A 24,463-nucleotide genomic window follows, 5' to 3' on the forward strand; every position below is an offset into this window, starting at 1 on the left:
TGCAGGCTGGAGTGAGAGTCACTCGTGCCTCTCCTTCCCTCACACAGGGCAACCCTGGAAAGGCCTTCCCTCCCACCCGCACGCCCCTGCTTCAGGGCGGCCCCATCCCGCCCAGCCCGGCCCCCCAGGGAGGAAGGCTCCTCTGGGATTTCCGAGTCCGCCTCAGGCAAACCAAGACAGAGAACCCAGGCGAGCAACCCCCTTAAATCACGTGGAGTCGAAGAAAGGGGTCCGTAGCCAGTGGTATCTGGGACCTGAACTCTTCCGACCTTCAGGCTCTTCACTCTCCAGGTTTCTGGCTCCCTGCAGTGACTTCCAGAAGCCAAGCCACTCGGGCCCTTGGGGCACCTGGGACCTTTCCCCATCATTACTCACCCTGCCCCTTGTTGGACTGTCCCTGGCGGTCCAGGAGGAGGGGGCATGTAATTCAGCTGGCCTGGATGAGCACAAGACCCAGCATGCAACAAGCACTCAACAGTGAACATGCTTATTGCATTAACAGATGAATACGGAGAGCGTAGGTTTTTACTTCCTGTTTCCAGGTAATTCTCTGCCTCATTTGCTCTGAAGTCACACAGGACCAAAGATAGGAAGTGGGCCTGTGTGCTGTTTGGACACCAGCAGACACCTCATCCTCCTTGTGATTCTCTTTTTCCAATGAAGATTGGAACAGAATTTCATTCTAGACGTTTCCTCTGCTGAGGGGTTGTGACTCTAGGGGGGGTAGGGAGTGGCACGTGGGAAGCCCAGACTCCCTGTGGGTAATTGCTTTATTTCTAGGTTCCAGAGATCAGCTCTGAGGAGTTCATGAGAGCAACCTGAGAGGGCCCATTGCTCCTTGTGAGGAGCAGGGCGGGCAGGAAAGCAGTGTTCCCTCTGTGGCCCCAGCTTCCAAGGCTGCTGCTATCCACCCCCCACCCCACCCTTGCCCTGTCCACTTCCCGAAGAGTCATGGGGCCACTTTGTTAGAAGAAAGAGAGAAGGAGAGAGAGGAGGAGGGAAGGAGGGAGGGGAGAAGAGAAGGAGAAAGAGAGAAGAAGAGGAAGAAAGGTGGGGGGAAGAAAGAAGGAAGGAAGGAGGAAGGAGGAGGGGAGGGAGAAGAATGGGACAGAAGAAAGAACCAGCAAGGGAGCCCTTTGTGGTAGAAGTCAACTCCCTGGAAAGGATCTCAAGGGGATGTTGCCTGTCAAGTGATTTCAAGGAAATGACATGTCAACGCCCAGCAAATGAGGCTTTCCTCCCACTTCCTGCCATCCACCTCCATTTCTCTTTTCAGCCTCTCTCCTCCCACCCTTGGTTCATCCCTCTGGAAAGCTGGGTCCCTCTCGTACTCCCTTCTGCCCTCCTTCAGGGTCAGCTGAGTGCTGCCCTCTTAATGATGCTACATTAGGAAATCATCGAGACCGAAATCTTGGATTGTTCCAAATTCCTCTATGCCTCCCCAGTGACCCAGCTCCGGACATGACTCCCCTGGAAGTCAGTGTGGAGAACGGCAGCAAATCTGACCAGGGAGAGCACAGGGGACCCAGAGCTGGTTCCCCCCAGGCCTCACTCCTGAAGCCCCCACCCTGGACTGCACCGATTCATCCATTACTCTGGAGGAGGTGCCTTTGCCTGTCTGGGCCTTCATTTGCTCATTTAGGGCAATATGGGATGGACATGCTTCTAGTTCTGTGGTTCCAACACTCCCTGCCCGTGGCTGGGCACAGGCAGGCCTACACTGGTGTGAACAGCTAAGTAGCTGTGTGCACATGGAAACATCCTGCTGGATTAGGCCTGAGATCCAACGACGCCCTGCCTGCCCGAGGTCTCCCAGGCAGACGGCAAGAGTATTGGCCCAGTGCAGGAAAGAGCACAGAGAGATGCAGCCCAGGGGAGCCCATCAGGCACACCATAAGCTCTTCCAGACTCGATTTCCCCGTGTCAGATGGTAAAGCACATCTGGAGTCAAGCAGATTCACAGCCCCTCCTTTTCAGGTAACAGACATGAGACAGCTGGGAGTCCTGCTGTGGCGTCCTGGGGATCCAGGGCCCTGCCCGGCCCTCTGCAGCTCTGTGCAGACAGCTTCCCAGCATCCCACAGCCCAAGATTCCAAAATGTTCTTTCATAACTACGCATTTGTTCTGTGCTGTCGGCTTCCCCAGAGACCTCCATATGTCGCCTATTTGACCTCACAACCGTTCCTTGGGGAAAGGGCTTGCCATGGTCATTGCACAAACGAGGAAAGAAGGGCTCAGACGAATTCAGGGCTTTGTCTAAAGTTACACCGCAAGCGAGTGGCGGAGCTGGGACTGAAGCCTGGCACTGGGACTCCCAAGTCCAGGGTGCCACTGCTGTGTCATTGCTTACGGCCCCTGGGAGTGGACAGACGATGATAGTAACAAGAGCAACTACAATAACAGGACTCACTCCCTTCAGGCCCCACGGAAACACTTGGGCGTGCCGTCCATTCAATCCTCACCACGTTGGTAGGAAAAGGAAATTAATGTCTAAGTGGCAGAGTCAGGGTTCAAACCTGGATTTCAGTTGAGGGAGAACAGGGACCCAAGCTTCGTGTCCCCGGGGAGGACAGCTGCCTTCCAGAGAGCCCGAGGCAGGGTTGGGTGGTAAAGGAGGGAGCAGGTAAAATTTGACTTCCTTTCAACAAGCCAAGAGGTTTATCTCTTCACATTACTTCCTCTAACCCCTTCTCAGTCCTAAGCACTATTGTGTTGTATGGGGGTTTTTCTTTGTACAGGGACACTTGACAAAGCACGCCTAGGGGAAGTAAATCCTTAACCTCCTTCCTCTGACTGGGCTCTGTCTCTTACTTTCCTTCCTCAAGGCTCTGAGGACCCATCGCAGGCCCACACTCCTTAGCTCTGACTGCTCCCAAGCCCATGAAAGCAGGGACATGTGGGCGTGTCCATCATCATATCCCCAGGGGGTGGGGGGAGAGCACACAGGAGCGCATAGTGCATACCTGTCGAATGAATGCATTGTTCTCTAATGGCCTCATTTGACTCAATCACAGTAAACTGGGTACCTATGATGTGTTAGGCACTGTTGTTCTGAGGTAAGTGAGCAAAGGACCAGGCTGAAGGAAGCCTCAGTGAGAGTGGGGGCCCAATAAAACGATCAGTACCCCCATAGATACTTCTCAGAATAAGGTGGAGAATGAATGAATAACAACTTATCAGGGCCACCATGAAGGAAAGAGCCAAGTCCGGTGGGAATACAGAAATAGGAACCATTGGTCTGCCTGGGGAGTCAAAGAAGGCTTTGCTGGCAGAGGATGTGGTATTATTTCAGGCTTGAAGGATGAGGAGTTTGCCATAAAGACAAAGGGGGAGAGGAACATTCCAAGCAGAAGGACCAGTGTGAGCAAGGGCATGAGGATGTAAAATTATTGCTTGGGGTTGGAGCAAGCGACAAAAGATGCCCCTTTGGGACCAGGCCACATATCCCGTATTTCCCAGGGGGTGAGGGTGGGTGGCCTCCTAGAGGGACTGAAACATTGAATCATAATGAATTCAAAAAAGAAAGAAAGCCTGAGGCTGGCATTATAATTGATAGGCTCATCCTATTAGGCTTCATTTAGATTCGCTCTCATGGAGAGACAAAGTGTGATTCAGCATCTCTGGAAATGCATTTCCAAAAGCATCAACGGAAATCTAGGGCCCAGGTGCCAATCACCCTAGATTTGGGAGGTCAGGAAGGAGCGCTCGGGTATCAGCCAGCATTTACATCACCCGCAGTTCAAGTGCCCGGAGTGTCTCCCGGCACAGAGCAGAGCGTCCCGGCTCTGTGCCACGGGACACAGTCCCTCCGCTCCGGGCCAGGTAGCTGGCCTCCCCGCCTCTACCCTGGCCCAGAATGAGAGAGCCGAGGCTGGGCGGGCCGCCTGGGAAGAAGGGGGCTGCTGCAAACCGCTGACTCCAGCGCCACCAGGTGCTGCAGCGCGCGGCGCCCGGGGAGGCCCCCGGCTCCAGTGTTTGCCCCTGCTCTCAGCCCATTTCCTGCTCAGATTTGGGGATTTTCAGGCCTGGAGGGAAAGTCCCTCGAGAGGAATATTAGAAAGAGAGAGCGAGCGAGCGAGAGCACCGGATCTGCCTGGAGAGCGCGGAAGGAAAGAAAAGGAAAGGCTCGGTGCGAAGCGGACGCGCGGAAGGGCGGGAGGCGGTGGAGCCCGCGTTACTCCGCTGAGGGCTCCGGAGCTGAGCACAGAAAACAGGGCGCCCGGGAGGACTACGGGGAAGACCAGCCCCGGGGCGGGGGAGGGGAGGCGGATCAGTGGGGCTCTGGAGTGTGTCTGTGTCTGGGTTCTGTGGCAGTGCGCGCGCGCGTGTGCGCGCGCGCGCGCGCGCGTGTGTGTGTGTGTGTGTGTGTGTGTATGTGCGTCTGTGTGTTTGGCGCCTGTCCAAGGTGATTTCCCATAAACCACATGCCCCACAAGTCCGCTTAAAAGGCTGTGCCGAGGAGCTGGCTAGTGGAGCCCGACTGGTGGAAAGTGAAAGTTGCCTGGGTGCTTGCTCTCGGCGCCGCCACCCGCTCTCCGCACCCCCGGGACGGCAGCGCGGCCCTCGGCCGGGGCGCGGGCTCTGCGGCGGCCAGCGAGCGAGCGAGCGAGGGCGGCCGACGCGCCCGGCCGGGACCCAACTGCCCGTATGACCTCGCGGGGCGCCGCCGGGCGCTGCCCTCCCACGGTAAGCGGCGGCCGCGAGGCGGCGGGGGGCCGGCGGGGCTGCGGCGGGAGCAGGCGCAGCGGCGCGGCTCCTCGGAACCGACTGCCCGGGCGCGCCGGCCGGCGAGGCTCCCCCGCGGAGACCGCGGGCTCCGGTGTCCTTCCCATCTTTGTACGCCGGCTGCCCGAGGTCCCGGGCGCGCCCCGGCTGAGCCCGGTGGCGCCCTGCAGCTGCTCCCGGGGCTGCGGTACTTCCCTGGAAAGGGGAGGCTGCTCACCCCTATTGCGCGGAAGCGCACACTGAGCCACCCGCTGGCGGGAGAGAGGGGTTCGCAGCCCCGGGCAGAGGCTCTGTACCAGCTCCGTGTGAGCCCCTGCCTCTCTCCTCTGCCTCGACTCCGCCAAGAGACAGGCGCAGTGGCTGTGCGCTGAGTGTGGCGCCTTCCCCGTGGGCCACACACGTGCTTCCAGGCCCTCCTGGGGAGTGGACGCTTCTGGGTGGGGGAAGTTCAGGGGTCATCCAGCTTACAGAATGCCAGGGCCTGTGCCCAGGAACCTGCTGGCAGAAGGAAGGAGTCAGGCAAGCCTCTACTTGTTCCAGCGGCCGGCCCCAGCTACTGGGAGCTTGGGTGGCTGGATCGAGTCTGTTTTGCAGGGGACGGGACTCCAGAGCTGCCTGGGACTAGTTCTGAATCTTTTTATTGCAAAATCTGGTTCAGTCAACTGGGGAGATCCTGGGCTTAGCAGCGGCAGAGGGAGGTGGAAGGAGGGTTTGGTGGTGCAGAACCCTAGGTGCGCCAGGGGCTGCTCAGGCCTGCATGGGCGGGGGGTGGGGTCTGGACCCAACAGCCAGCACTAGCTGGGGCAGCTCCTAGAAAGCGCAGGGCGGCACTGTCAATGAATAGTAGGGTGGTCTCCCAGTAGGTTTACTTCCGAGGAGCCCTAGAGGAGAATGGGAGGAGAAACCTGGCTGGGAGAGAAGCAGACAGATATTTGGAGGGGCATGAAGGGGATTGCAGGTGGGGTTGAGAAGGAAGGGGAAGAGCAGATGGATCCACAGGGGAGGGAGAGCCCAACTGAGAGAGAGGAGGCGGGGCTGGGAGGGGAAATGGTGGAGGGGGAGCTGATAGGCAAAAAGACAAAGATAAGGGTTGGAGGGAGACCATGAGGACAGCAAAGGTGGAGAGAGCAGGGGGCTGGTTTAGACAGGAGCAGCGGTAGGTCGGGTCCCACTGGTCCCGCCGAGGCCGCTCCAGGGCCCTTGTTGATGAGGAGGAAGGGACAGGTGAGGCTGGACGGTGGGACTGAGGGATGTCTGTGGGACTGCCGCAGAGGTGCCTTCGTGGCTGTCCCAGAGTCTGAGGCCAGGCGGGTGGGAGGAAGAATGGAGGGGAAGAAGAGCCAGCCCAGCCACATGCGAGCTGAACCAGAGTGTTAACCCTTAGGTGCCCACCCAGTTCCTTCTCTGAGGCAAAACTGGGACCCCAGGGGCAGGGGTGGGGATCCACCTTCAAAGTCAGCTTCCCACGTGGTGGCCACACTTTCTCCACACCAGTGCCTGAAATAGGTCTGAAAGCCAGGCAGCCCTTGGAGTGAAGCTGTCCTCAGACATCAATATCCTGAAGAGCTGTGGCAAGGTTGTCTTCTTGAGTATCCCTTTTTGCAGGGCTCTTTCCTCCATGCTGTCCAAAACTGGGGGCTCAGAGCCTCAGGGGCAGCCGGCCTGGGACAGAGACACACCTTCTGCCTGGCCCCGTTTCCAGTGGGTCCTGAAACTGAAGGTTCGGGAGGACCTGGGCAGCCGTTCCTACCCAGGGCTACCTCTTCAACTGCCCAGCAGAGTCCGAAGTCCCCCCATGAGTGTCCTCCCTCTTTTCCACTCTCCCTCCCCCGGATCAGGCCAGGACCCTCACCAGATCTCCTTACTGAATGGCATTGGGCCACCCCATGCCTCCTCCCTCCAGGCCTCCCCTTCCCTCTCTCTGCCATCAACTTCTCCCCATTTCTCAAGGCCTCACCGAGGCCTCTTCTCCTTGTGCCCTCCCTGGTAGTACAGCCAGGGACTCTCTTCCCTGGTAGGAGCTAACAAACATTGGGGCTTGTAGTTATATGTAAATCAGCATGTTGTCGTGGGCTGTAGGCTGTTTCATAGCCTCCTTGTTTTTCCAATGTGCTGTTTATTTGCAGTATTTGTCTCATCATCTGGATTACTGAGGCAGAGCCCAGAGCCCAGGAAAGGGCCAGCTCTCACCCCACCCTGACAGCATTCCCTGAATCTGGGGACATCAGCTGCCAGGAGGCAACCTTGAGCTGGAGGAAAGAAGGCTCAAGAGTCCCTCTGCCCCTGGCTGGAGAAGGGGAGACCTGGGCCAGGGAGAGGGTTGAGGGGACCTCGGTGAAGAGGAGGGGGAGAGGAAGGAAGGGGAATGATGGGGTGTCAGGGGCCAGTCCCATTGCTCTGAGGATGAACAGCTCCCAGGCCAGGTGGGAGCTGAAGGAGGGAGAGATCTCAGAAAACTTCCCGGTCATGATAAGACCTGGCTGGCTGGATGCAGAGCCTGATGGGGCTCCGATAGGCTGGGATGGCCTAGAGCTGACACTCCCGCCTCTGATTAAGCCATTGGGCTCCTTTTGACACACACACCCAGAGCTCCAAAAGATCTCCAGCATGGGATAAGTTCCCAGTGAAACTGAGTTTGGGAGCTTGGTTTTTCCAGTAGCAGAGCCAGACCTGTGTGGAATCAGGTGGGAGGAAGGGCTGGGCCCAGGGAAAATATCTCTGGCTTGGAGTCTGGAAGTGGGTGCATGAACATGAACTTGAGAGGAGCGGGCAGCGCACAAGATGTCTGGCTCGTGTTTGATGTTGCAGGGACACAACAATGAGCAGATGCAAGTCCTGCATTCAAGGAGTTTCCTGTGTAAGTGAAATTGAGACTGGTAGGAACACTTCCCAGGTCCTCATGAAAAGTTCAGAGCATCGTCGGGCTTGGCCTCGTTAATCTGGGAAGGCTTCTTGGAGGAGATGACATGCGGGTAGTTATCAAGGGAGAGGAAGACTGTGCATGCCAGTTAGGAAATCCCGAGAAAGCTGGGTTTGGGGAACGCTGCATCCCACGGCAAGGGGCAGGGCCTGGAGCACTGTAGGTATGAGGTTGTTGTTTCTCCCCTCCTGGCAGGGCGTGGGGCTTCCTAGGGAGACGGAGAGCTGGCAGTAATGACGCCCTCTCTGTCACAGACATGGCTGCAGCCCCTGCTACTGCTGGTCTGGCTCCTGGCGAGCGGGAGTATTACCGGGGAAGTGTCCGAACACTGTAGCCACATGATCGGGAACGGACACCTGCAGATCCTCCAGCAGCTGGTGAGTGTGCGGCCATGCCTATCTACCTTCTCCCTACTGGAGAAACTGAGGCAGGAGCCAGGGAACAGGGTCAAAGGCAAGGGCTGCAGGCAGAGAAATAAGGCTGTGCAGGCCATGATGCATGGCTCCACTGATGCTCTCCTCCTTGACCTTCTCGGGCTCAGGATCTCTGACCCACACCTGACCCCGAAGCCCTCTGTGACTCCGCCGCAGCCAGTGGACAGGGAGGGCTCCCAGCAGGTTGCCTGGGTTAATGGTTGCTTGGAAGGTCAACCGTGGACTCGGAGGAGGCTGGTGAGGCCTGCTCTCCCTCAGTGAGATGCTGCCTCCAGGGAGCCAGCCCAGCCTGCCTGCTGTGTCCAGATGTTGCCTCTAACTCCTGGGGCACCAGGGCCACCGCCAGATCAGGATGGGAGGCTCCTGCCTCACTCCCAGCCCTCCACCCTCCCTTTCCTGGCTCTTGCCTGAGCCCTGGGCCTGGGAAGGACTGCTCACCAAGGCCGCCATGAAGGAACCCGTGCCTTACTCTAATCGGGCTGCCAGAGAGGTCAACAATTCCAAATGTGGTTCAGCCAGGCAGAATCAGGTTACCATCGTGGCCACGGTCCTGCTCAGAAGAGAATTTACCATCCCTCTGGCCAGCCAGGCAGGGTGGAGCACCACTGGCTAAGGCCGGCTCCATGGCCCTGAGCTCGGGGCCTGTAGGCTGGGCCTGCTGCGTCTCTTACCTCTACACTTTTCCTCTTGCATGTAGCTACTGCAGCTGTCCCAGCTAGACCAAGAGCCACAGCATTCTCCGAGGCTTAGAATGCTCTGGGGGCCAGGGAGGGCTTTAAGGACATCTAGCCCCAGCCCCTATAGATCCTGAATCCCCAGAGCTTGTCTAGCTTATGCTTGAATTCCTGCCACGATAGGGAGCTCACTACTTGTCATGGAAGATTATGCCCTGTATCCTCTTAGAGAGTTCTTCCTTATAACTAACGGCTCTTTGTCAGATTTCATGGAGTGGGAGGCGGAAGGAGGAGACTTCTTGTTCTTCTACAGCCCACCCTGGGCATGTGGGAGGCACAAGTCTTTCCCTTGGCTCTGTCTTTCCTGATATGGTTGGTGGGGAGGTAGAGGAGGATCAAACCTGATCCACCCAGAAACTCTAGTCTTCATTCTTAGGTGGGCTCAGCTGAGCTGCAGACACCCGGCTGCCACTGGCCTGCTCTCTCTTACAGATCGATAGTCAGATGGAGACTTCCTGCCAGATTGCCTTTGAGTTTGTAGACCAGGAGCAGTTGGTGAGTTATGGTTATTTCCAAGGCCCATGTGCCGGCCCTCTATGTGCTTCCCAAGGTGGGTAAATGTGGGAGCATGAAGGGAGGAGAAATCCTGTAACTGGGCAGGGAGAGGGTGGGAGGATCGCTGGTGCTCAGTCCTGGGGTGCCAGGGTCCAGGGCTGAGCAGGATCCTCGAGTCCCCTGCTGCTCCCTTCCCCTGGCCCCAGCACCTATCAAGGTCTTACTATGCGCCAGGCACTTTCGAATTTCATCCTGACGGTAGAGCTCTGCGATATGCTAATCTTGCTTATGGTCCTCAGGGAGGTTAAGGGAGCATAGCTACTAAGTGGTGGAGGCCTGATTTGAACCCAGGCAGGCTGGCTGTAAGACCTAGGGCAAACCCGTCTGACTTCTGGGTCACATGCTTTGCTGAAGGATGACAGTCCATCCAACAGACAGAGAAGCAGCCAGGGAGTCAGTCCAGCCCTTTCCCTCTTCCTCCTACCCCACGCCCAGCCAGCCACCAAGGGCTGCTGGTTCTGCCTCCCAGCAGCTCTGGGTTCTGCCCCAGCCTCTCCCAATCAGTTGCTTGGACAGTTTCAAGAGCCTCCTTAAGAGGCCTCTCTGCTTCTAATGCACCCATCATCCCGCCAGCAGGGGGAGCTCTAGGAACTCCAACCTATTACCTTCATTTCTCTCCCAAACCTGTCAGGGCCCCCCCTCACTGCAGGAGAAAGCCCAGGTTGGTCAGCTTGGGGTTTACAGGGCACAGTCCTGCCCACCACCACCACCCTCCCACCCGGTTGTCTGCCCCTTCCGGCCTCCCAGCCTTTGCACAAGCTCTTCCTGTGCCTGTGATGCCTCTTCAACTGCCCCCACCCCACCCCTTATTCCACATCTGTTCATCTTTGTGCCTCATACAAGAATCACTGTGATGTGCCCAGAAGTTGCTTCCATCTCTGCGCTTCTGCACACCTGACCCATACACATGTCTGTTAGAACTGGAGACCACCTCATGGCCCAAAGAATAGCTTCAGTATTTCACTCACTCACTCACACCTTAACAAGCGTAGCAAGTTTCCTTCACTAGGAAATGATAGGACTGGGTACTAGGAATAGCTAAAGCAGAGTCTCCCTTGAGGCAACTGCCATCTCTCAGGGAGACAAAACACTGAGGTTATTCTTTGGACCCTCGGGTGGTCTTTAGTTCCCCTGTGGCCTGGAGGATTAGAAGGAGCCACGTGGTAAAGGACTTTTTGCGAAAGCAAGCTAAAAGAGAGACAGAGACAGAGAGCATTCCCCCAGAACCCACCCTACCCATGAGCCCCCATTCTAATTAAAGCCTCATCTTCCAGAAATCTGAGGATGTCTCTGATCAGAACCCCATGTCTTTCCCTCTACCCCAATTCCCAGCAGTTCCAGATCCCAGAGAGAGAGCACGAAAGAGCAGCTGGGGTCAGCGCCCCCCTTCTTACTGGAGGGGCACGGCCCTCCCCCCAGGGGCAAGCCCCCTTAGGGGCAGGCGTAGGGCAGGCTGCAGCCCTCCATCTGCCAGGAATGGGGGCACCTGTCACAGAGCCTGGGTTCCCAGACCACCTCAGCCAGACCATAAACGCCAGGTTCTCATTTTTCAGAAAGATCCCGTGTGCTACCTTAAGAAGGCATTTCTCCTGGTGCAAGACATAATGGAGGACACCATGCGCTTCAAAGACAATACTCCCAACGCCAATGTCATCGTGAAGCTCCAGGAACTGTCTCTGAGGCTTAAGAGCTGTTTCACCAAGGACTATGAAGAGCAGGACAAGGTAGGAGTGTTGTGGAGCTGGGAGCACGGAGTGAGAGCAGAGGGTGTCTTTGGTGGTCCCATGCCTGCCCATATGCACAGAGGTGTGTTCCCGTGCCCCCCCTCCCCGTGTCATTGTCATTGTGCACTCACGCTCTTGTTCACGGATTCACCCCACGCACCTCTGCTAAGGACTTGCCAGGCAGGGGACAGTGCTAGGCCTTGACGATGTCATCGTGAGCAAGAAGCGCATGGTTCCCACCTTTGCGGGGCTTCTGGTAAGGGGAGGCTGGCCACCATTAAACAAAGAATGACACAAATAAATAGCATTACGGAGCGTGAGGACTATTCGTTCATTCAACAAGTAGTTCCCGAGTGCCTACTGGGAGCCAGGTACTGGTCTGGACGCCAGGAAACCGCTGGGATCCAACCAGACAAAAACCTTCACAGGCAAGGCTCTTACGTTTTGGGGGAGGGGGTGAGACAGTTAACAAAACATATGAGTAAAATATGGGCAAATGTAGGGTGGCAATGACCAGGCAAAGGAAGACCTGAAGGAGGTGAGGGAGGGAGCCATGAAGGGGGGCTTCCTGGGGCTCTGAGAGACAAAGGGCACTCTCACTTAAAAAGGGGGGGTAGGGAAGAAGGGAAGGAGAAGGCTCCCGAGTAAGAGAATATTCATTGGAGGTCCAAAGAGGAGTAAGAGTTAGGAAGCAGTGAGGCTGGTCAGAGAATTCCAGAACAGGGAAGGCTACACACAAAGCCCTGAGGTGGGCTGTGTGCACATTCAGGAGCCCAAAAGGTGGTCACCAGGGCCAAGGCGTGGAAGAGACAGAGAGAGGGGAGGAAGCAGGACTCGGGGGCCCGTGGGGGGCCTTACAGACGTGTGATGTTGTCTGAAGTGTGAGGGACGCCCTGGTGAACAAGCGAGTGACCCAGTTGGACTTAACTGTGAGGCGGGTTTGGTAGCCCTGCGGAGAGTGGACTGCAGGGGGCAGGAATGGAGGCTGGGAGGCCAGCATGGGGCGCAAGTCGGGGCCGGAGTCACTAGAGGCTTGGACTAGGGTGCTGCGAGTGGACCAAGTGGCTCTGCTCCCAGGACCAATTTGGAGGAAGGACCCACAGGATTTGGTGGGGCCGTGGGGGTGAGCAGCCGAGGGAAGGGAGGTCTCCAGGATGCTTTTGTCTGGAGCACATAGGAGATCCCATGAGCTGCCGAACTTCTGAAATGGGCAAGATCAGCAGGCAGAGCAGGCTCGGGGGAAGAGCAGGAGCTCAGTTTGGGGTACATGAACCCCATGTTGTGAAACAGCCGAGCGGAAATGCAGAGCAGACAGCTGGACACACAGGTCTTGAGTTGGGCCGGCGAGACGCGCACGTAAGAGGAAGCAGCAAGGATGTCCCGTGTGAAGGCAGGACATGGTAGGACAGGGCCCCGGGACCCCAGCCCTCGGAAGCCAGTCAGACACAGGGACCTGATGAGGACACTGGGAAGGAGCAGCCTGAGGGGCAGGAGGAAAACGAGGGGACTGATTTCGCTGGGCCCATGGAGAAGAGTGTCTCAAGATGGAAAGAGTAGTCACCTTTATCAACCGGGGTTGAGAAGTCAAGCAAGACGAGGGTGGAAGAGTGTCCGATGGGCCTGGCAGCGCGCAGCTGCTGCCCGAGGTGCGTGCTGATGGGGGTGAACGGAGAAGTGGAGCTCGGCTCCACAAGGGCCCAGAAAAAGGGAAAGGTCACCAGAGGGAGTGTGGGATTGCGGGAGGAACCATTTTTACCGAGGGGTATTAAAGCTGAGGTGTTCCACTGTTCAGGTTCACACGTATCCCTCGGGGAGCTTGTTTAAGTTCCAGATTCCCAGGATACACCCCAAGAAAGTCTGATTCGCTGGATCTGTGGGTGGGCCTGGGAATCTGCATTTTTACCAGCCTAGATCCAGCGTGGAAGCAGCAGGGTGGACTCGAGGAGGGAGGGAGCCTCGAGGCTAGAGGAGCCGGTCTGCTGAGGGGTTCAGAGCCCCTGAGGAGAGAAGGCACCGCCTCTGTGTCAGAGGTGGGCAGTGGGACCTTCTGTCTGCTGGTTGCGGTCTTCTCTTTGAAGTATGAGGTGAGGCACGAAGGAGACGGAGGTTTATGAAGAAAGGCAAGAGAGCGCCAGCACCCCTCTTTCTGACAACAGCCCTGGTGGGGAAGCTGGAAGGGATGGTGGTTCTGACTTTACAGAAGAGGAAAGGAACCCAAACTGGGTGGTCCACTTGGCCAGTGTCACCTAGCTGGTGAGTGGTGCAGCTGAGCGCAGGTCTTCTCACGCCTACGTTCGTTCATTCATCCATCGGGGCAACATTTCTCCAGGGCCTACTCTGCACAGGCCGTGGGCATTCAGAGATGGGTTCGAGGACCTCACAGCCTAGTAAAGCTTACAGTCCTTCCCTATGCAGCCCAGTGTCAGGAAAAGCTCGGTATTTGGAAGTCATCAGCAAGTAGGCCGCCAGGAGTGTGTGAAGCTTCTCAGAGCTCCAGTGCGTGTGGGGAGCCTGGGTCCTATGAGCAGAAGAGAAAAGAACAGCTCAACAGGCAGGCCTGGGGGTAGCTTCAGCTCCCTTCCAAGGCCTACCAATGCCAGAGAAGGACCCAAGGCCCCGTGGCCTGCTCTCCACCACCGCAGGATGATCCTTCTAAGACTTGAGTCTTATCGTGCCACCACCCACCTCCCTAACAACCGCTCAGATGTTTTGTCTTTGCTCTGTGGATCAAGTTAACAGTTTTCGACATGGCCAGCAAGGGCCTGCAGGACTTGGCCCTTGCTGACCGCTCTCAGTTGCCTCTCTTGTCACCTTCTTCCTAGATGGCACTACTGTAGCCTCTCTAGCTGTCTTTCAGTCTTTTGACATTTCAGGCTCTTTCCTGCCTCAGAACCTTTGCACAGTCTGTTCCCACCACCCAGACAGCTCTCTCCAACCCCACCTCCTTTCCTGGTTGACTCTTGCTCATCTTTCCATTGGTTCCATGGGGAAATTCCCCATGAGCCCTCATTTAGGTCCCCGTTGTTATACATTCTCAGATCATTCCGCACTTCTCCATGTGACTCACTGCGCTCGTAACAGCGTGTTTAAGGCCAATGCCTTACCGGACTCAGTGTCCAGCTCGGCCAGCGACCATGTCTCTGGTGTTTGTTGCGTGATTCCCAGGTAATTGCCTGGCACACAGATATGTGTTAAATAGATCTGCGAATAAATGGCATATCTCAAGATCTCAGGACTGATTCCACCACAGACCAGGGGCGAGGGGAGGGAGAAAATGAAAGAGAAAAAGAAGACGGATGTGAGAAAGGCCAAGGGAGTTTGGCAAACAAGCTAGAGACATGGATCTATGCTCCTCCTCACCGAGGGGGGCCCCCCTGCTCTCTTTCCAGGCCTGTGTCCGAACTTTCTATGAGACACCCCTGCAGTTGCTGGAAAAGATCAAGAATGTCTTTAATGAAACAAAGAATCTCCTGAAAAAGGACTGGAACGTTTTCAGCAAGAACTGCAACAACAGCTTTGCTAAGTGCTCCAGCCAAGGTAAGCACCGAAAGGGCCAGCGAGTGCAGGACAAGGGGAGGGTGTAGGGAAGAGAGCAGGGATTGGGAGGTGAGACGTGGGGCCAGAGGGAGGCCGGAAGGACCCTGGGGAGGCAGCCTGGCTGCTACTCGTGCTCCTGTGTGTGCAGATGTGCTTTTCTCGTGTACATATGTGGCTTCATGTACCTCTGGGCGGTCCTGGGCACATGTCTTTTCTGACATGTGTGTGCATGCACACCAAATATGTCTGCATGTGGAGGCATCAAGAAGGATCATGCTGGTGGCTGTGAGATTAGGGAAGGGGAAAGGGGCCCCTCTCGGAGAGCCCTGTAGGCATGGAGGCTTTCCCCACCGGCTCTGCAGGCTGGCTGAACGTACAGGGGCTTCCATGGAGAGAGCGAGGCTCCATCTGGGAGTCAGGGCCCTTGCGCCAGGAGCCCTGCTGTGAACCACCAGGATACCCTGGCTCCAGAAGTCCCCAGGATGCCTTAAATGTCCCCTCAAGGGAAAAGGCTGGATTTGAAGTCTGAGCATCGTTCAAAAGCTTCCCGTGCAGGCCCAGCCGCACACATGCGTGCCCTGCGTGTCCTCGTCTCTGCATCCCATGCCACGTGTGCCCTTCTACACTCAACCTTGCTCCCCGAGGCAGGGGCTGAGGCCCTGCGAGCTGCCAATGGCCCAGTCCAGTCTCGTTGCTTCAGTCCCAAGGCCTCAAGTCTTGGCCACGTTCCAGCCCCAGCTTGTCCCCACCCGTGGTTGTGGCTGTGTGGCCCCTGGCTATGCATGAAACCACCTCGCTGCTTTCCAACCAACACTGTCTATGGGACTTGAGGGTGACTTGTGTTAGTCCGGGAGGCCACCGCTCCACCTCCTGGCTAGCTGCTGCTCAACCCCGGCTTGGCACCTCGCCAGCTGGAACTCCAGGAAAGGCCGTCCCCTGGTCTTCCCTGCCCCCGGCCCCCGGCCTGTGCCTCTAAACCCCACTCTTTGCTCTCTGCCTGGCTCTGATCCTGTCCTCTCCTCAGCCCCAGCGCTGAATTAGGGGGTGAGGGACCCCCGGACCCATATCCCTCTCTCCACCCCTCCCCTCCCCCCCGGGAAAGCTGTGCCGGAGGCTGGTGACTCTATCTCCTCCCCGTCTTTCTCTCTCCCTCTCTCTGTGGTTCTTTCAGATGTGGTGACCAAGCCTGATTGCAACTGCCTGTACCCCAAAGCCACCCCTAGCAGTGACCTGGCCTCTGTCTCCCCTCAGCAGCCCCCTGCCCCCTCCATGGCCCCTATGGCCGGCTTGACCTGGGCTGACTCTGAGGGGACAGAGGGCAGCTCCCTCTTGCCCAGTGAGCAGCACCCCCGCCCTGTGGGCCTGGACCCGGGAAGTGCCAAGCAGCGACCACCCAGGAGCACCTGCCCGAGCTTTGAATCTCCGGAGCCCCCGGGTGTGGAGGCCGGCCCCGGCGGAGATGCACGTCAGCCCCGGCCCTCTGTCGGGGGCCCCGTCCCTGGGATGGAGGACGCTCTTGACTCTGCACTGGGCACCAACTGGACCCTAGAAGAGGCCTCCGGAGAGGCTAGTGAGGGTCCCATACCCCAAGGGGCAGAGCTGGGAGGAGGCAGAGTCCAGGCCGAGACGACCGCCAGGCCCAGTGACCGCCTGTCAGCACCTTCTCCACTGCCCTACTCAGCCAGCGGCCAGCAGCCGGACGACACGGCTGGCGCACCCCTGCCCACGGTGGGCCCTGCGCGACCCGCTGGCCAGGCCCAGAGTCACACCCTTGAGAAGACAGACCGTCCGTCTGCCCCGCCCAGAGACCACCAGGAGCTGAGCTCTGCCAGGACCCCGCCGCGGCCCCCGCGAGGCCTCAGCAGTCCCTCGGCCCTCTCTGCACAGCCAAGTCTTCCCAGAAGCCACTCGTGGGGCTATGTGCTGCCCCTCGGGGAGTTGGAGGGCAGAAGGAGCACCAGGGATCGAAGGAGCCCCACAGAACTGGAAGGAAGACGAGCAAGTGAGGGGGCGGCTGGGGCCCCGGCCCCTTTTAACTCCGTTCCTTTGACTGACACAGGCCATGAGAGGCAGCAGGAGGGACCCCCTGACCCTCAGCACCCCGGGTTTACCTTCCGCCTGCTGGTGCCCGGCATCATCCTGGTCCTGCTGGCCGTCGGTGGTCTCCTGTTCTACAGGCGGAGACGGCGGGTAAGGAGAGCCCCCGAGAGAAGGAGGGCAGCCCATGGGGCCAGGGGCACAGCCTGGGTGCAGGAGTGGGTCAAGCAGGTCGGAGGATTATTGGGCACTGCCTGGGTTCTTCCGACGCCAAGGCGGGGGCCCAACTGAACACAGAAGTTAGGAGGTTGAAAGGGAGGGTTTCTTCAAAAAGGGGGGAGACCCAGGCTTATAAGGTGAACGGGAAGGGAGCGGGAGAGAATATTCTTGGGCTGAGAGTGGGAAGAGAACCCACAGGTGAGGGGAGCTGGCCGAGGAGAGTGCTGCTGTGACGGATGTCAGGGCAGGACGTTCACTGGGAGTTCTGCGGAGCCTGGGCCCATAGGGATCAGCCTGCATGGGGACTGCATGGGGAGAGGAGAGGGGGCATCCCCAGCAGGGAGGCCTCAGGATGCTCTCCTGGCCCGGCGGTTCATCCCCACATCTGGGTGGCTGGGGGAGACTTTGATAACTCTCTCATCTACTCCCCTGGCCAGCCCTGCCTGGGGGTGAGGCCACAGTCCCCACACCGTTCCATAGCTCCTCAGTGAACCTGCTCTTTACTGTCTGTCCCCAGAGCCATCGAGAGCCTCAGACAGTGGATTCTCCCATGGAGCAACCAGAGGGCAGGTGAGAGTTTCCAGGGGGTGGGGATGCTCTGGACGGCAATGGGGGGGGGGGGCGGCGGATATGGCTGTCTTGGCGTCTGTCTCCCTTCTAGATCTGGGGGAGATTTTCTTTCATTTGCTTTGAGGAAGTGGAGCTCAGAACAGGATGGGAGGCGGAGAGGAGAAAGGGCGTTTCTTCTTTCCTAGATATCTGGGATTTTTCCTGATTTCTTCCTAGGGTTAGGCAGTTCTGGGTCTTCTGAATCTCAGAGGGCTGGAGCACATGCATGGGAGGGTTGGGGGAGAAACTTAAGGGGTTCCCTCACTCCTCAGCCTCTGCTGAAGTCTTATGCCAGCCCTATGCTCTGCCTGCAGCCCCCTGACCCGGGATGAGGACAGACAGGTGGAACTGCCAGTGTAGAGGGGTTTCTAAGGTAAGACTCTGATTTGGATTTCTCTCCGCCCCTTTAAAATGAGCTACCCCCTTTTCTAACCACCCGACCTTGGTGATACCACCAAGTCCCCGGAGGCCGGCCCACACTTGACTTCCTCCCCTCCTACTCCCTTTTCCATCCATCACCAGATCCTGCCTACTGTCTCCTTTCGGGATCCTCAGGTCTCCCCCGACCCTGTTTCCCACCCCCCCCCGCCTCAGTCTGAGGCCAGGCACTATTACCCATGCATCGGGTTATTATTTCTGTATTCGGTTTCTAGTCTTGCTGCCACCTTCCATTCCAGAGCAACCAAAATCTTGCATAGTCTTCACCCTCCTGGGGAATTTGCATCACCAACCACTCCAAGCCCAAACCTTTCTCACCTGGGCTCCCAGGCTCCTCCAGCAGCTGGCCCTAACACCTACCTCTTGCCAGCTTTCTATTGGTCTGCACCCTTCTCCCCAGCCAAGATCATTTCTACGTCCCTGGTTTTAGATCCATGGATCCATAGAACCTTAGTCTTGGAAAGGCTCTTGGAGGTCCTTTGGCCAGCGTCCCACTCTATAGGGGTCTCCCCTCTCTGCATTCCCGACAGGGCATCAGCCAGCTGCTGAGCCCGTACTCCCAGTCCCAGGCAAGCTCCCTGTCATCTCTCAGGAGCGCTGTGAGGAGGTCCTTCCTCCAGGGAGCTTCCCTGCCCCCTCCACGATGATCCTCCCTCCTTTTCTCATGAGAGCCCTCCAGTGTCTCAAGTCAGTTATCCATATCCCCTTTAAGAATTCTCTAAACTAAGTGTGGCCAAGTCCCTCAAACATTCCTTATATGGTATGGTTTTCAGACCCCTCACCATCCTGGTCGCCCTCCTTTGGACACACTCATTTGTCAGTGTCCCTCTGAAAATGGGGCACGCAGCCTTGGACACAGTGCTCCAGATGTTTTCTACCAGCTCAAAGTACAGTGGGACTGTTGCCTTCCTTTATCTGGACCATATTCTTCTACTTGTGCAGATCCAGATTGCATTAGTGGGGTTTTTGTTTCTTTGTTTGTTTTTTTAACAGCTGCATCATACTGTCATACGTCGAGCTTGTGGTCTATTAAAACCCCGAATTCCATTTCCCATAAACCTCTGTCAAGCCAGGCCTTCTCTCCCATACGTGGACAACTTTGTTTTTTAACCTGGGTGCAGGAGTTTATAGGTGTCCTTGTTAAAACCACCTTGTTGGTTTCTGTCCATCACCTGAGCCAGTGGAAATTGTTTTAAATCCTCATTCTGTCTTCCTAGCCCTCCCAAGTGTGTTCCCTGCACGTTGAGGAGTGCCTTCTATTGTCCTCACCCACGTTGTTGATAAAGATGTAACCCTTATCGTTCCTCAGCCCTGGCCCCCCGATTCCAGGCACCCCCCCCACCTCCGGTTCTTCCAGATTGACTCCACCACCCCTGCTTGCTCTTCAGTTCCTACCCCTCAGCCCTTTTGTATTTGGTTAATACTATATCATTTGCACTTACTTGGATGTTGTTTTTATCCATTTTCAAACCTTCTTCTATGTGTATGTGTACATTCCACATCCCTAAGAAGGCTGTAAGCCCCTTGAGGGCAGGGACTGTGTCTTCCACTTTTTTGGGCATTTTTTTTTCTATCCCATGTTCTCATACAGAGAGGGCTTCTCCATACTTGCCAAAAACTCAGTAAATGTGGCCTGATTGGCTTAAGAGTTGACTGACCACCTGAGCCTGGCCAGCCATCTCTAACTGACCAGCTTTCAGGGTGACCCCATTAGCCAGCTAACTAATCGACTCTGACTGACTGGCTGACCAGCTGGCTAGGTGACTCTGACTGACCAACCAACTAGCTGGTAACTGCTAAACTGGCTGTTTGATTGGTGGTGAGCTGACTGGCTAACTGACTAGCTAGTTATCTACTGGCCTGACTTGCTGACTGGCTGGCTGGCCGACTAGCTGGGGTAACCCATTTGAGCTTCCAGTCACACCCCGGGCCAAAAGCAAGTGAGCGCCTTAGGACCTTCCCATGTGTACAGTGACAGGTCTGGGCCACTCCTTGACAGAAAGGGGACCTAACAAGCTCTCAGAATCAGGGGAGCCTATTTAGAAAAGAGCATGAAGCAACACACCTGGAACCCTGGGTTCCCCATTGTTGGTGGGATGGGCTAAGATGGGTGAGCGGATCAGATGGGACACAGGCAGGGCTGTGAGGGTGACCCAGACCCCCTCAGGACTGGTAAAGCAGAGGAGGGACCGAGGTCCCTGGGTCCTTCGTGGCTCAGGGCTGCACCACCCTCTGACTGGTTGCCGACCTTCCCCTCTTGGTCTTGGCCCTCTGCCCCATCTCCTCTCCGCTCCTCCTCTGCTTTCCCTGCCTGCCTGTTCTCAGGTCCTGACAACCTTTCCTCTTCCTCCCTTCAAGATTTCACTTAGAGAGGGAACCCAGGGCAGGGGTCACAGCCGGACCCTGCTTGGATCAGTAGGTCCAGCCCAGGCCCCAGGAGCCTCAGGAGATTCAGGGCCAGCCCCTAGACTATCTACCACTCTGACAAGAGAGAGGAAAAACACAGAGGCAGAGAGACTGATGGAGGGACTCTCAGAAAGAAAACACAGACCCCAGCCCTCCACTACAAGGAATGAGGACATAGGGGTGGTGGAACTCGCCCACTTGGTCCTTCTTCCCTCCTAGCCCCAGCAGGGCCTGTGGCCCAGCTGTACCCAGCATGGCTCATGTCCAGTTTATGGTTCTCCCTTCTTCCCTCTCCAGAGTATGGGAATGGGCTGGGAGCCAGAAGCTGTGGTCCCATCTGCCCTCCTCGTCCATCATGGATTTTGCCAATAGGGCCTATGGATGGTCAGGGAGGGAAGCTCCACACAGGATCCAAAGTCAAACTGTTGGATGGAGTCCAGGGGATTTCTGCTCTGGGAACAAAGCGTTCCAAGGATGCTGGGCAAAGGACTAGGATGGGGGTGGGGTTGGAGAGAGCAGGGCCTTGCTTCCCTTGCAGGGAGGCAAGTCCCTTGGCCCACCGGGAAGGAGGCTGGGCTGCTTAGCGGTTAGCACGCCAGGTGGCAGGATGGAAGTTTCCTTGTTCCGGAACTGCCTCTGGTTCTTCCTCTTCATTACCTATGACCTGCTATCCAGAGTATCATGTGTGATGACCCTCTGTGATGAATGGTGTAGGGGTGGGAATAAGAAATTCTTATTATAAGAAATGCTAGAGTTTACAGGAATCACCCTTGGCTCATTGGCCCCAGGCCAGTGAGACGTTCTTACCTGAGGAGGGGTCTAAGGACACTCAGGTGCCCCCTTCCCTCCCTGTCAGACTCCGCCACTCGAGCAGCGGCCGACCCCCTCTCAGGCCTGCTTAGGCCTCTCCCAGGCCCCTTTACCTCCCCCTGTGGTCCCTAGTTCCCCGGGGGGAGGTGGGAGGTGAGGCCAGTCTGGCCAGAGGCTTGGGCCGCTGCCAGGAAAAGCCGCCTGGTTCCTTGTGGTGTCTGGGGTGGCTGGGAAGGCGAGGGACAGGACGGGAGGAAGTCTTGTGCAGCACCACCACCAGCCCACAGGAACGCTGTGCCTCCCCCACCCATGTCCTCAGCGACCCCCTCCGTCCACTCCCACTCAGCTGACCGGTCCTTCTTTCTCTTCCCTACAGCTGGGCACACAGGACAGTCTCTCCACAGGAGGAGACGTGATGGGAGCGTCCACCACCACCCCTCCCCAGCGGTTCTCTTGGGAATGTGACCTGCCTACCACAAGGGCTCCTGCCTGCCAGGACTAGAGCAGAGCAGCGAGGCTGGGGTCCCCCTGCCCTTGACCCTCAGACTCTGGACTGACTAGGAGAGGGTTGGAGGATGCCCCCCCCCACCCCACGCTGCTGATATTTATCATGGGCCCTGGAGGCTCCCGTCCACTGGAGGAAGGCTGGGAAGCCCGGCTGAGGACCCTCTGCGCCTCAGGGGCTGTGTCCTCCTCCCACTCCCCTCCAAGCCACACCTGGGCCAGGGACCCGGATGCCCGCAGGATGTGGGAGAGCAGGAAGGGCATTGAGGAATGGAAGAGCCCTTGTGCCCAGAGGACCGCCTGGTGTCAAGGGATCCCAACACCGACAAGCAGGGACTTGTCTCCGGAGAGAGAAACAGGAGATCGGCAGGGCGGGCCAGCGTCCCGGCTGGATTTCCCGTAAAGGTGTGCAGCCCAGAAGCCGGGAAGAGAAGGTTTCCGGGGCCTGCTAGGTCCCTGCTGACAGCCCGGAGGGGGCCTACACCCTCTCCTCTTGCCCAAGTGCCCTCTGCTGGTGGCCAGGCGGAGAGGGGAGGCCAGCCCTGCCCTCGGGACCTGTCTGGCTTGGCTCCGATGCCAAGCGGGAGAGCCAGCTCTGGCGTCTGCCCCACCTTCCCTCCAGCTCTGCCAGCGCTTCTCCGGGAGACCGCGCAGAGGCTCCCCTCCTGAAGGAAGCCATTGCACTGTGAATACTGAACCTGCCTGCTGAACAGCCCGCCCCGTCCATCCCCGTGAGCGAACGTCTGTGCACCGTCCCGCCCCTCCAGCCTCTCGCCAGCGCCCTGCGCCGGGGGCCCGAGCTGGCCTTGCCTGTCGACTGAGGGAGCCCCTAAGCCCTGACCTTCTGCTGACCCAGGCTTCGACTCCCCAGGGCGGATGGGGTGGGAGAAGCAGCTGGGCCGCCAGCCGGAGCTGGTCTTTAGGCTGCATCGTGTTGTTCGCAGGTTTCTGCATCTTGCACTTTGACATTCCCAAGAGGGAAGTGACTAGCGGGAGGGAGGGCGGGGAGGGTAGAGGCAGACCCAGAGGGAGGCTGCAGGGCGAGCTCCCACTGAAACTGGGTCTTCGCAATTATGGGTAGGCTGCGGCGGTTGGGAGAGGGCGTCTGCACCCCGACCCCGCAGCCTGGTCTCCCTCCCCATACCAGGCCCCGGCCCCATCACAGCACCCCACCCAGCTCCCATCCTCTTCCCATCCTTTCTCTTCCCCCACCTGGGGAGGCAGCGATCCCCCAGCGCTTGCCCCTCCACTATCTCTCTGACCAGGCCAGCCAGGGTGTGAGAGGGACCAGGCATTCGCCTGCAAGTCTGCCTTGAGGGCCTCAGCTTCCTGGGCCAGCCCGTTGCCACTGCTCTGAGAGCCGACGGGAGGCTTCGGGCCCTTGATCGCCCCGCCTTGGTCCCTTTGTGCTGCCGTGCCCCTCCTCTCCTGCTGCCCTGGGCCCCCCACCGAGAGATTCCCCCCTTCCTGGCCTCTGGGCTGGGCCATGAACTTTTCTTCCTGCCCTCAAAAGTGGGAGTCTCCCGCCCCTCCCCCCACCCCTGCCCTGCTGCCCTCAGCTGAAGGAAAGGCAGCGGGGAACTTGTCCTGTGGGGCTCCTTCTAGTCACAGACTCTATATTTGATGCTAGAAAATATGTATTCAAAAGTGAAAGAGGGAAAAAAAATACCCCACAGAAAGAAGGCATTCCTCCCCCACCCCAAACATACAGTATTTTAAAAGTCAAGAAAGCAAATCCAACCCATTGCAGAAGCTCTTTGTGGGCGCTTGGTGACACAGATGTGGGAGCGCCCCCAGACCTCTGGGAGGCTCCCCTGGCTACCTGCACAGGAATCCCTTTGTTGAGGGAGCTGAGAGGCAACGTTGGCTCACACACTGTGAGATTTTGTTTTTATACTTGGAAGTGGTGAATTATTTTATATAAAGTCATTTAAATATCTATTTAAAAAATAGGAAGCTGCTTATATATTTAATAATAAAAGAAGTGCACAAGCTGCCACGTGTGAGTCATGGGAAAAGTGCTTTTGGGGTGTGGGGGGCAAAAATGGGGGTGGGCGGGCAGCAGCTGCTGGAGGAGCCCCAGCTCAGCTTTTTTCAGGACACATGGGGAAGGAAGGTTCTCTCCAGGCTGGTTACCAAAACCTGCATCATTGCTGTCCCAAACACATTCATTGGCATATCTGTTTAATGGGGAAGTAGACAGAAGCCAGCCAAACCTCAGGCCTGGCCAGTGGCCCCTGCTCCAGCCCAGCCTCACCCAGCCTGGGAAAATGGCTAGTTGGGCTCTGTCCAAGGGCCCCAGGCCGGCAAGGACCAGGCTCCTTGACACGGACTCCTGCGGTCCCCAGCGGTCCCCAGCGGTCCCCTGCTGTCCCCTGCTGTCTGGGAGCAGGTGGCTGCATGGGAGCAGGGCTCAGGTGGATCAGTGCTGCCTCTGCTGGGGACTGGGTGAGGCTGACAGGGGGAGAGTCAGCAGGTCTTCAGCCCTGATCCTCCCACTTGGCATTGTGGCCTGGAGGGGCAGATGGGTGTTCGGGAAGGCCAGGGAGACCGAAGGCCCAGCACAGCCCAAATACCTGCCCTAAGTAGCCCAGTGAAACAAGGGCCTCCCCACCCGTGAGAGTGTGGTGGACAAAGTTTCAAATCAGTGGTTCTCAACACTGGCTTACCTGAGAATCACTTAAGTTGTTTGAAAAAATACAGATACCCAAGCCCCACCTTAGATCAACAAAATGAGAATCTCAGGGGGAAGGCTCAGGCACCAGGCATTAGAAATTTTAAAAGACACCTTAAGTGATTCAAATGTGATCT

The 24,463-nt window shown here is 57.5% G+C and overlaps 1 protein-coding gene across 3 annotated transcripts; it reads left to right on the plus strand.

Moving 5' to 3' along the window:
* Positions 1–4,411: 4,411 nt before the first annotated feature.
* Positions 4,412–23,643, plus strand: CSF1 (colony stimulating factor 1). Of its 3 annotated transcripts, XM_044914096.1 has the most exons (10): positions 4,412–4,686; positions 7,900–8,022; positions 9,246–9,308; positions 10,922–11,092; positions 14,482–14,629; positions 15,801–16,340; positions 16,689–16,819; positions 17,403–17,455; positions 17,809–17,867; positions 21,525–23,643. In XM_044914096.1, exons 1-9 carry the CDS (start codon positions 4,648–4,650, stop codon positions 17,852–17,854), a joined length of 1,314 nt encoding a protein of 437 aa, XP_044770031.1. In that variant the 5' UTR covers positions 4,412–4,647; the 3' UTR covers positions 17,855–17,867; positions 21,525–23,643. The 3 variants fall into 3 exon arrangements, with proteins under 3 accessions (XP_044770031.1, XP_021545666.1, XP_021545667.1); XM_021689991.1 differs by having other exon boundaries at positions 15,801–16,819; XM_021689992.1 differs by lacking the exon at positions 15,801–16,340.
* The last annotated feature ends 820 nt before the right edge of the window (positions 23,644–24,463 follow it).

This window comes from Neomonachus schauinslandi, chromosome 4, assembly GCF_002201575.2.
Source record: "Neomonachus schauinslandi chromosome 4, ASM220157v2, whole genome shotgun sequence".
In the NCBI taxonomy this organism is placed as follows: Eukaryota; Metazoa; Chordata; class Mammalia; order Carnivora; family Phocidae; genus Neomonachus; species Neomonachus schauinslandi.

Bases quoted from the DNA above. Each gene is read 5' to 3' on its own strand.
- CSF1 (XM_021689991.1), top strand. From the start codon at position 4,648: ATGACCTCGCGGGGCGCCGCCGGGCGCTGCCCTCCCACG. The intron at 4,687-7,899 runs GTAAGCGGCGGC...TCTCTGTCACAG, and splicing joins CCGGGCGCTGCCCTCCCACG to ACATGGCTGCAGCCCCTGCT. The intron at 8,023-9,245 runs GTGAGTGTGCGG...TCTCTCTTACAG, and splicing joins TGCAGATCCTCCAGCAGCTG to ATCGATAGTCAGATGGAGAC.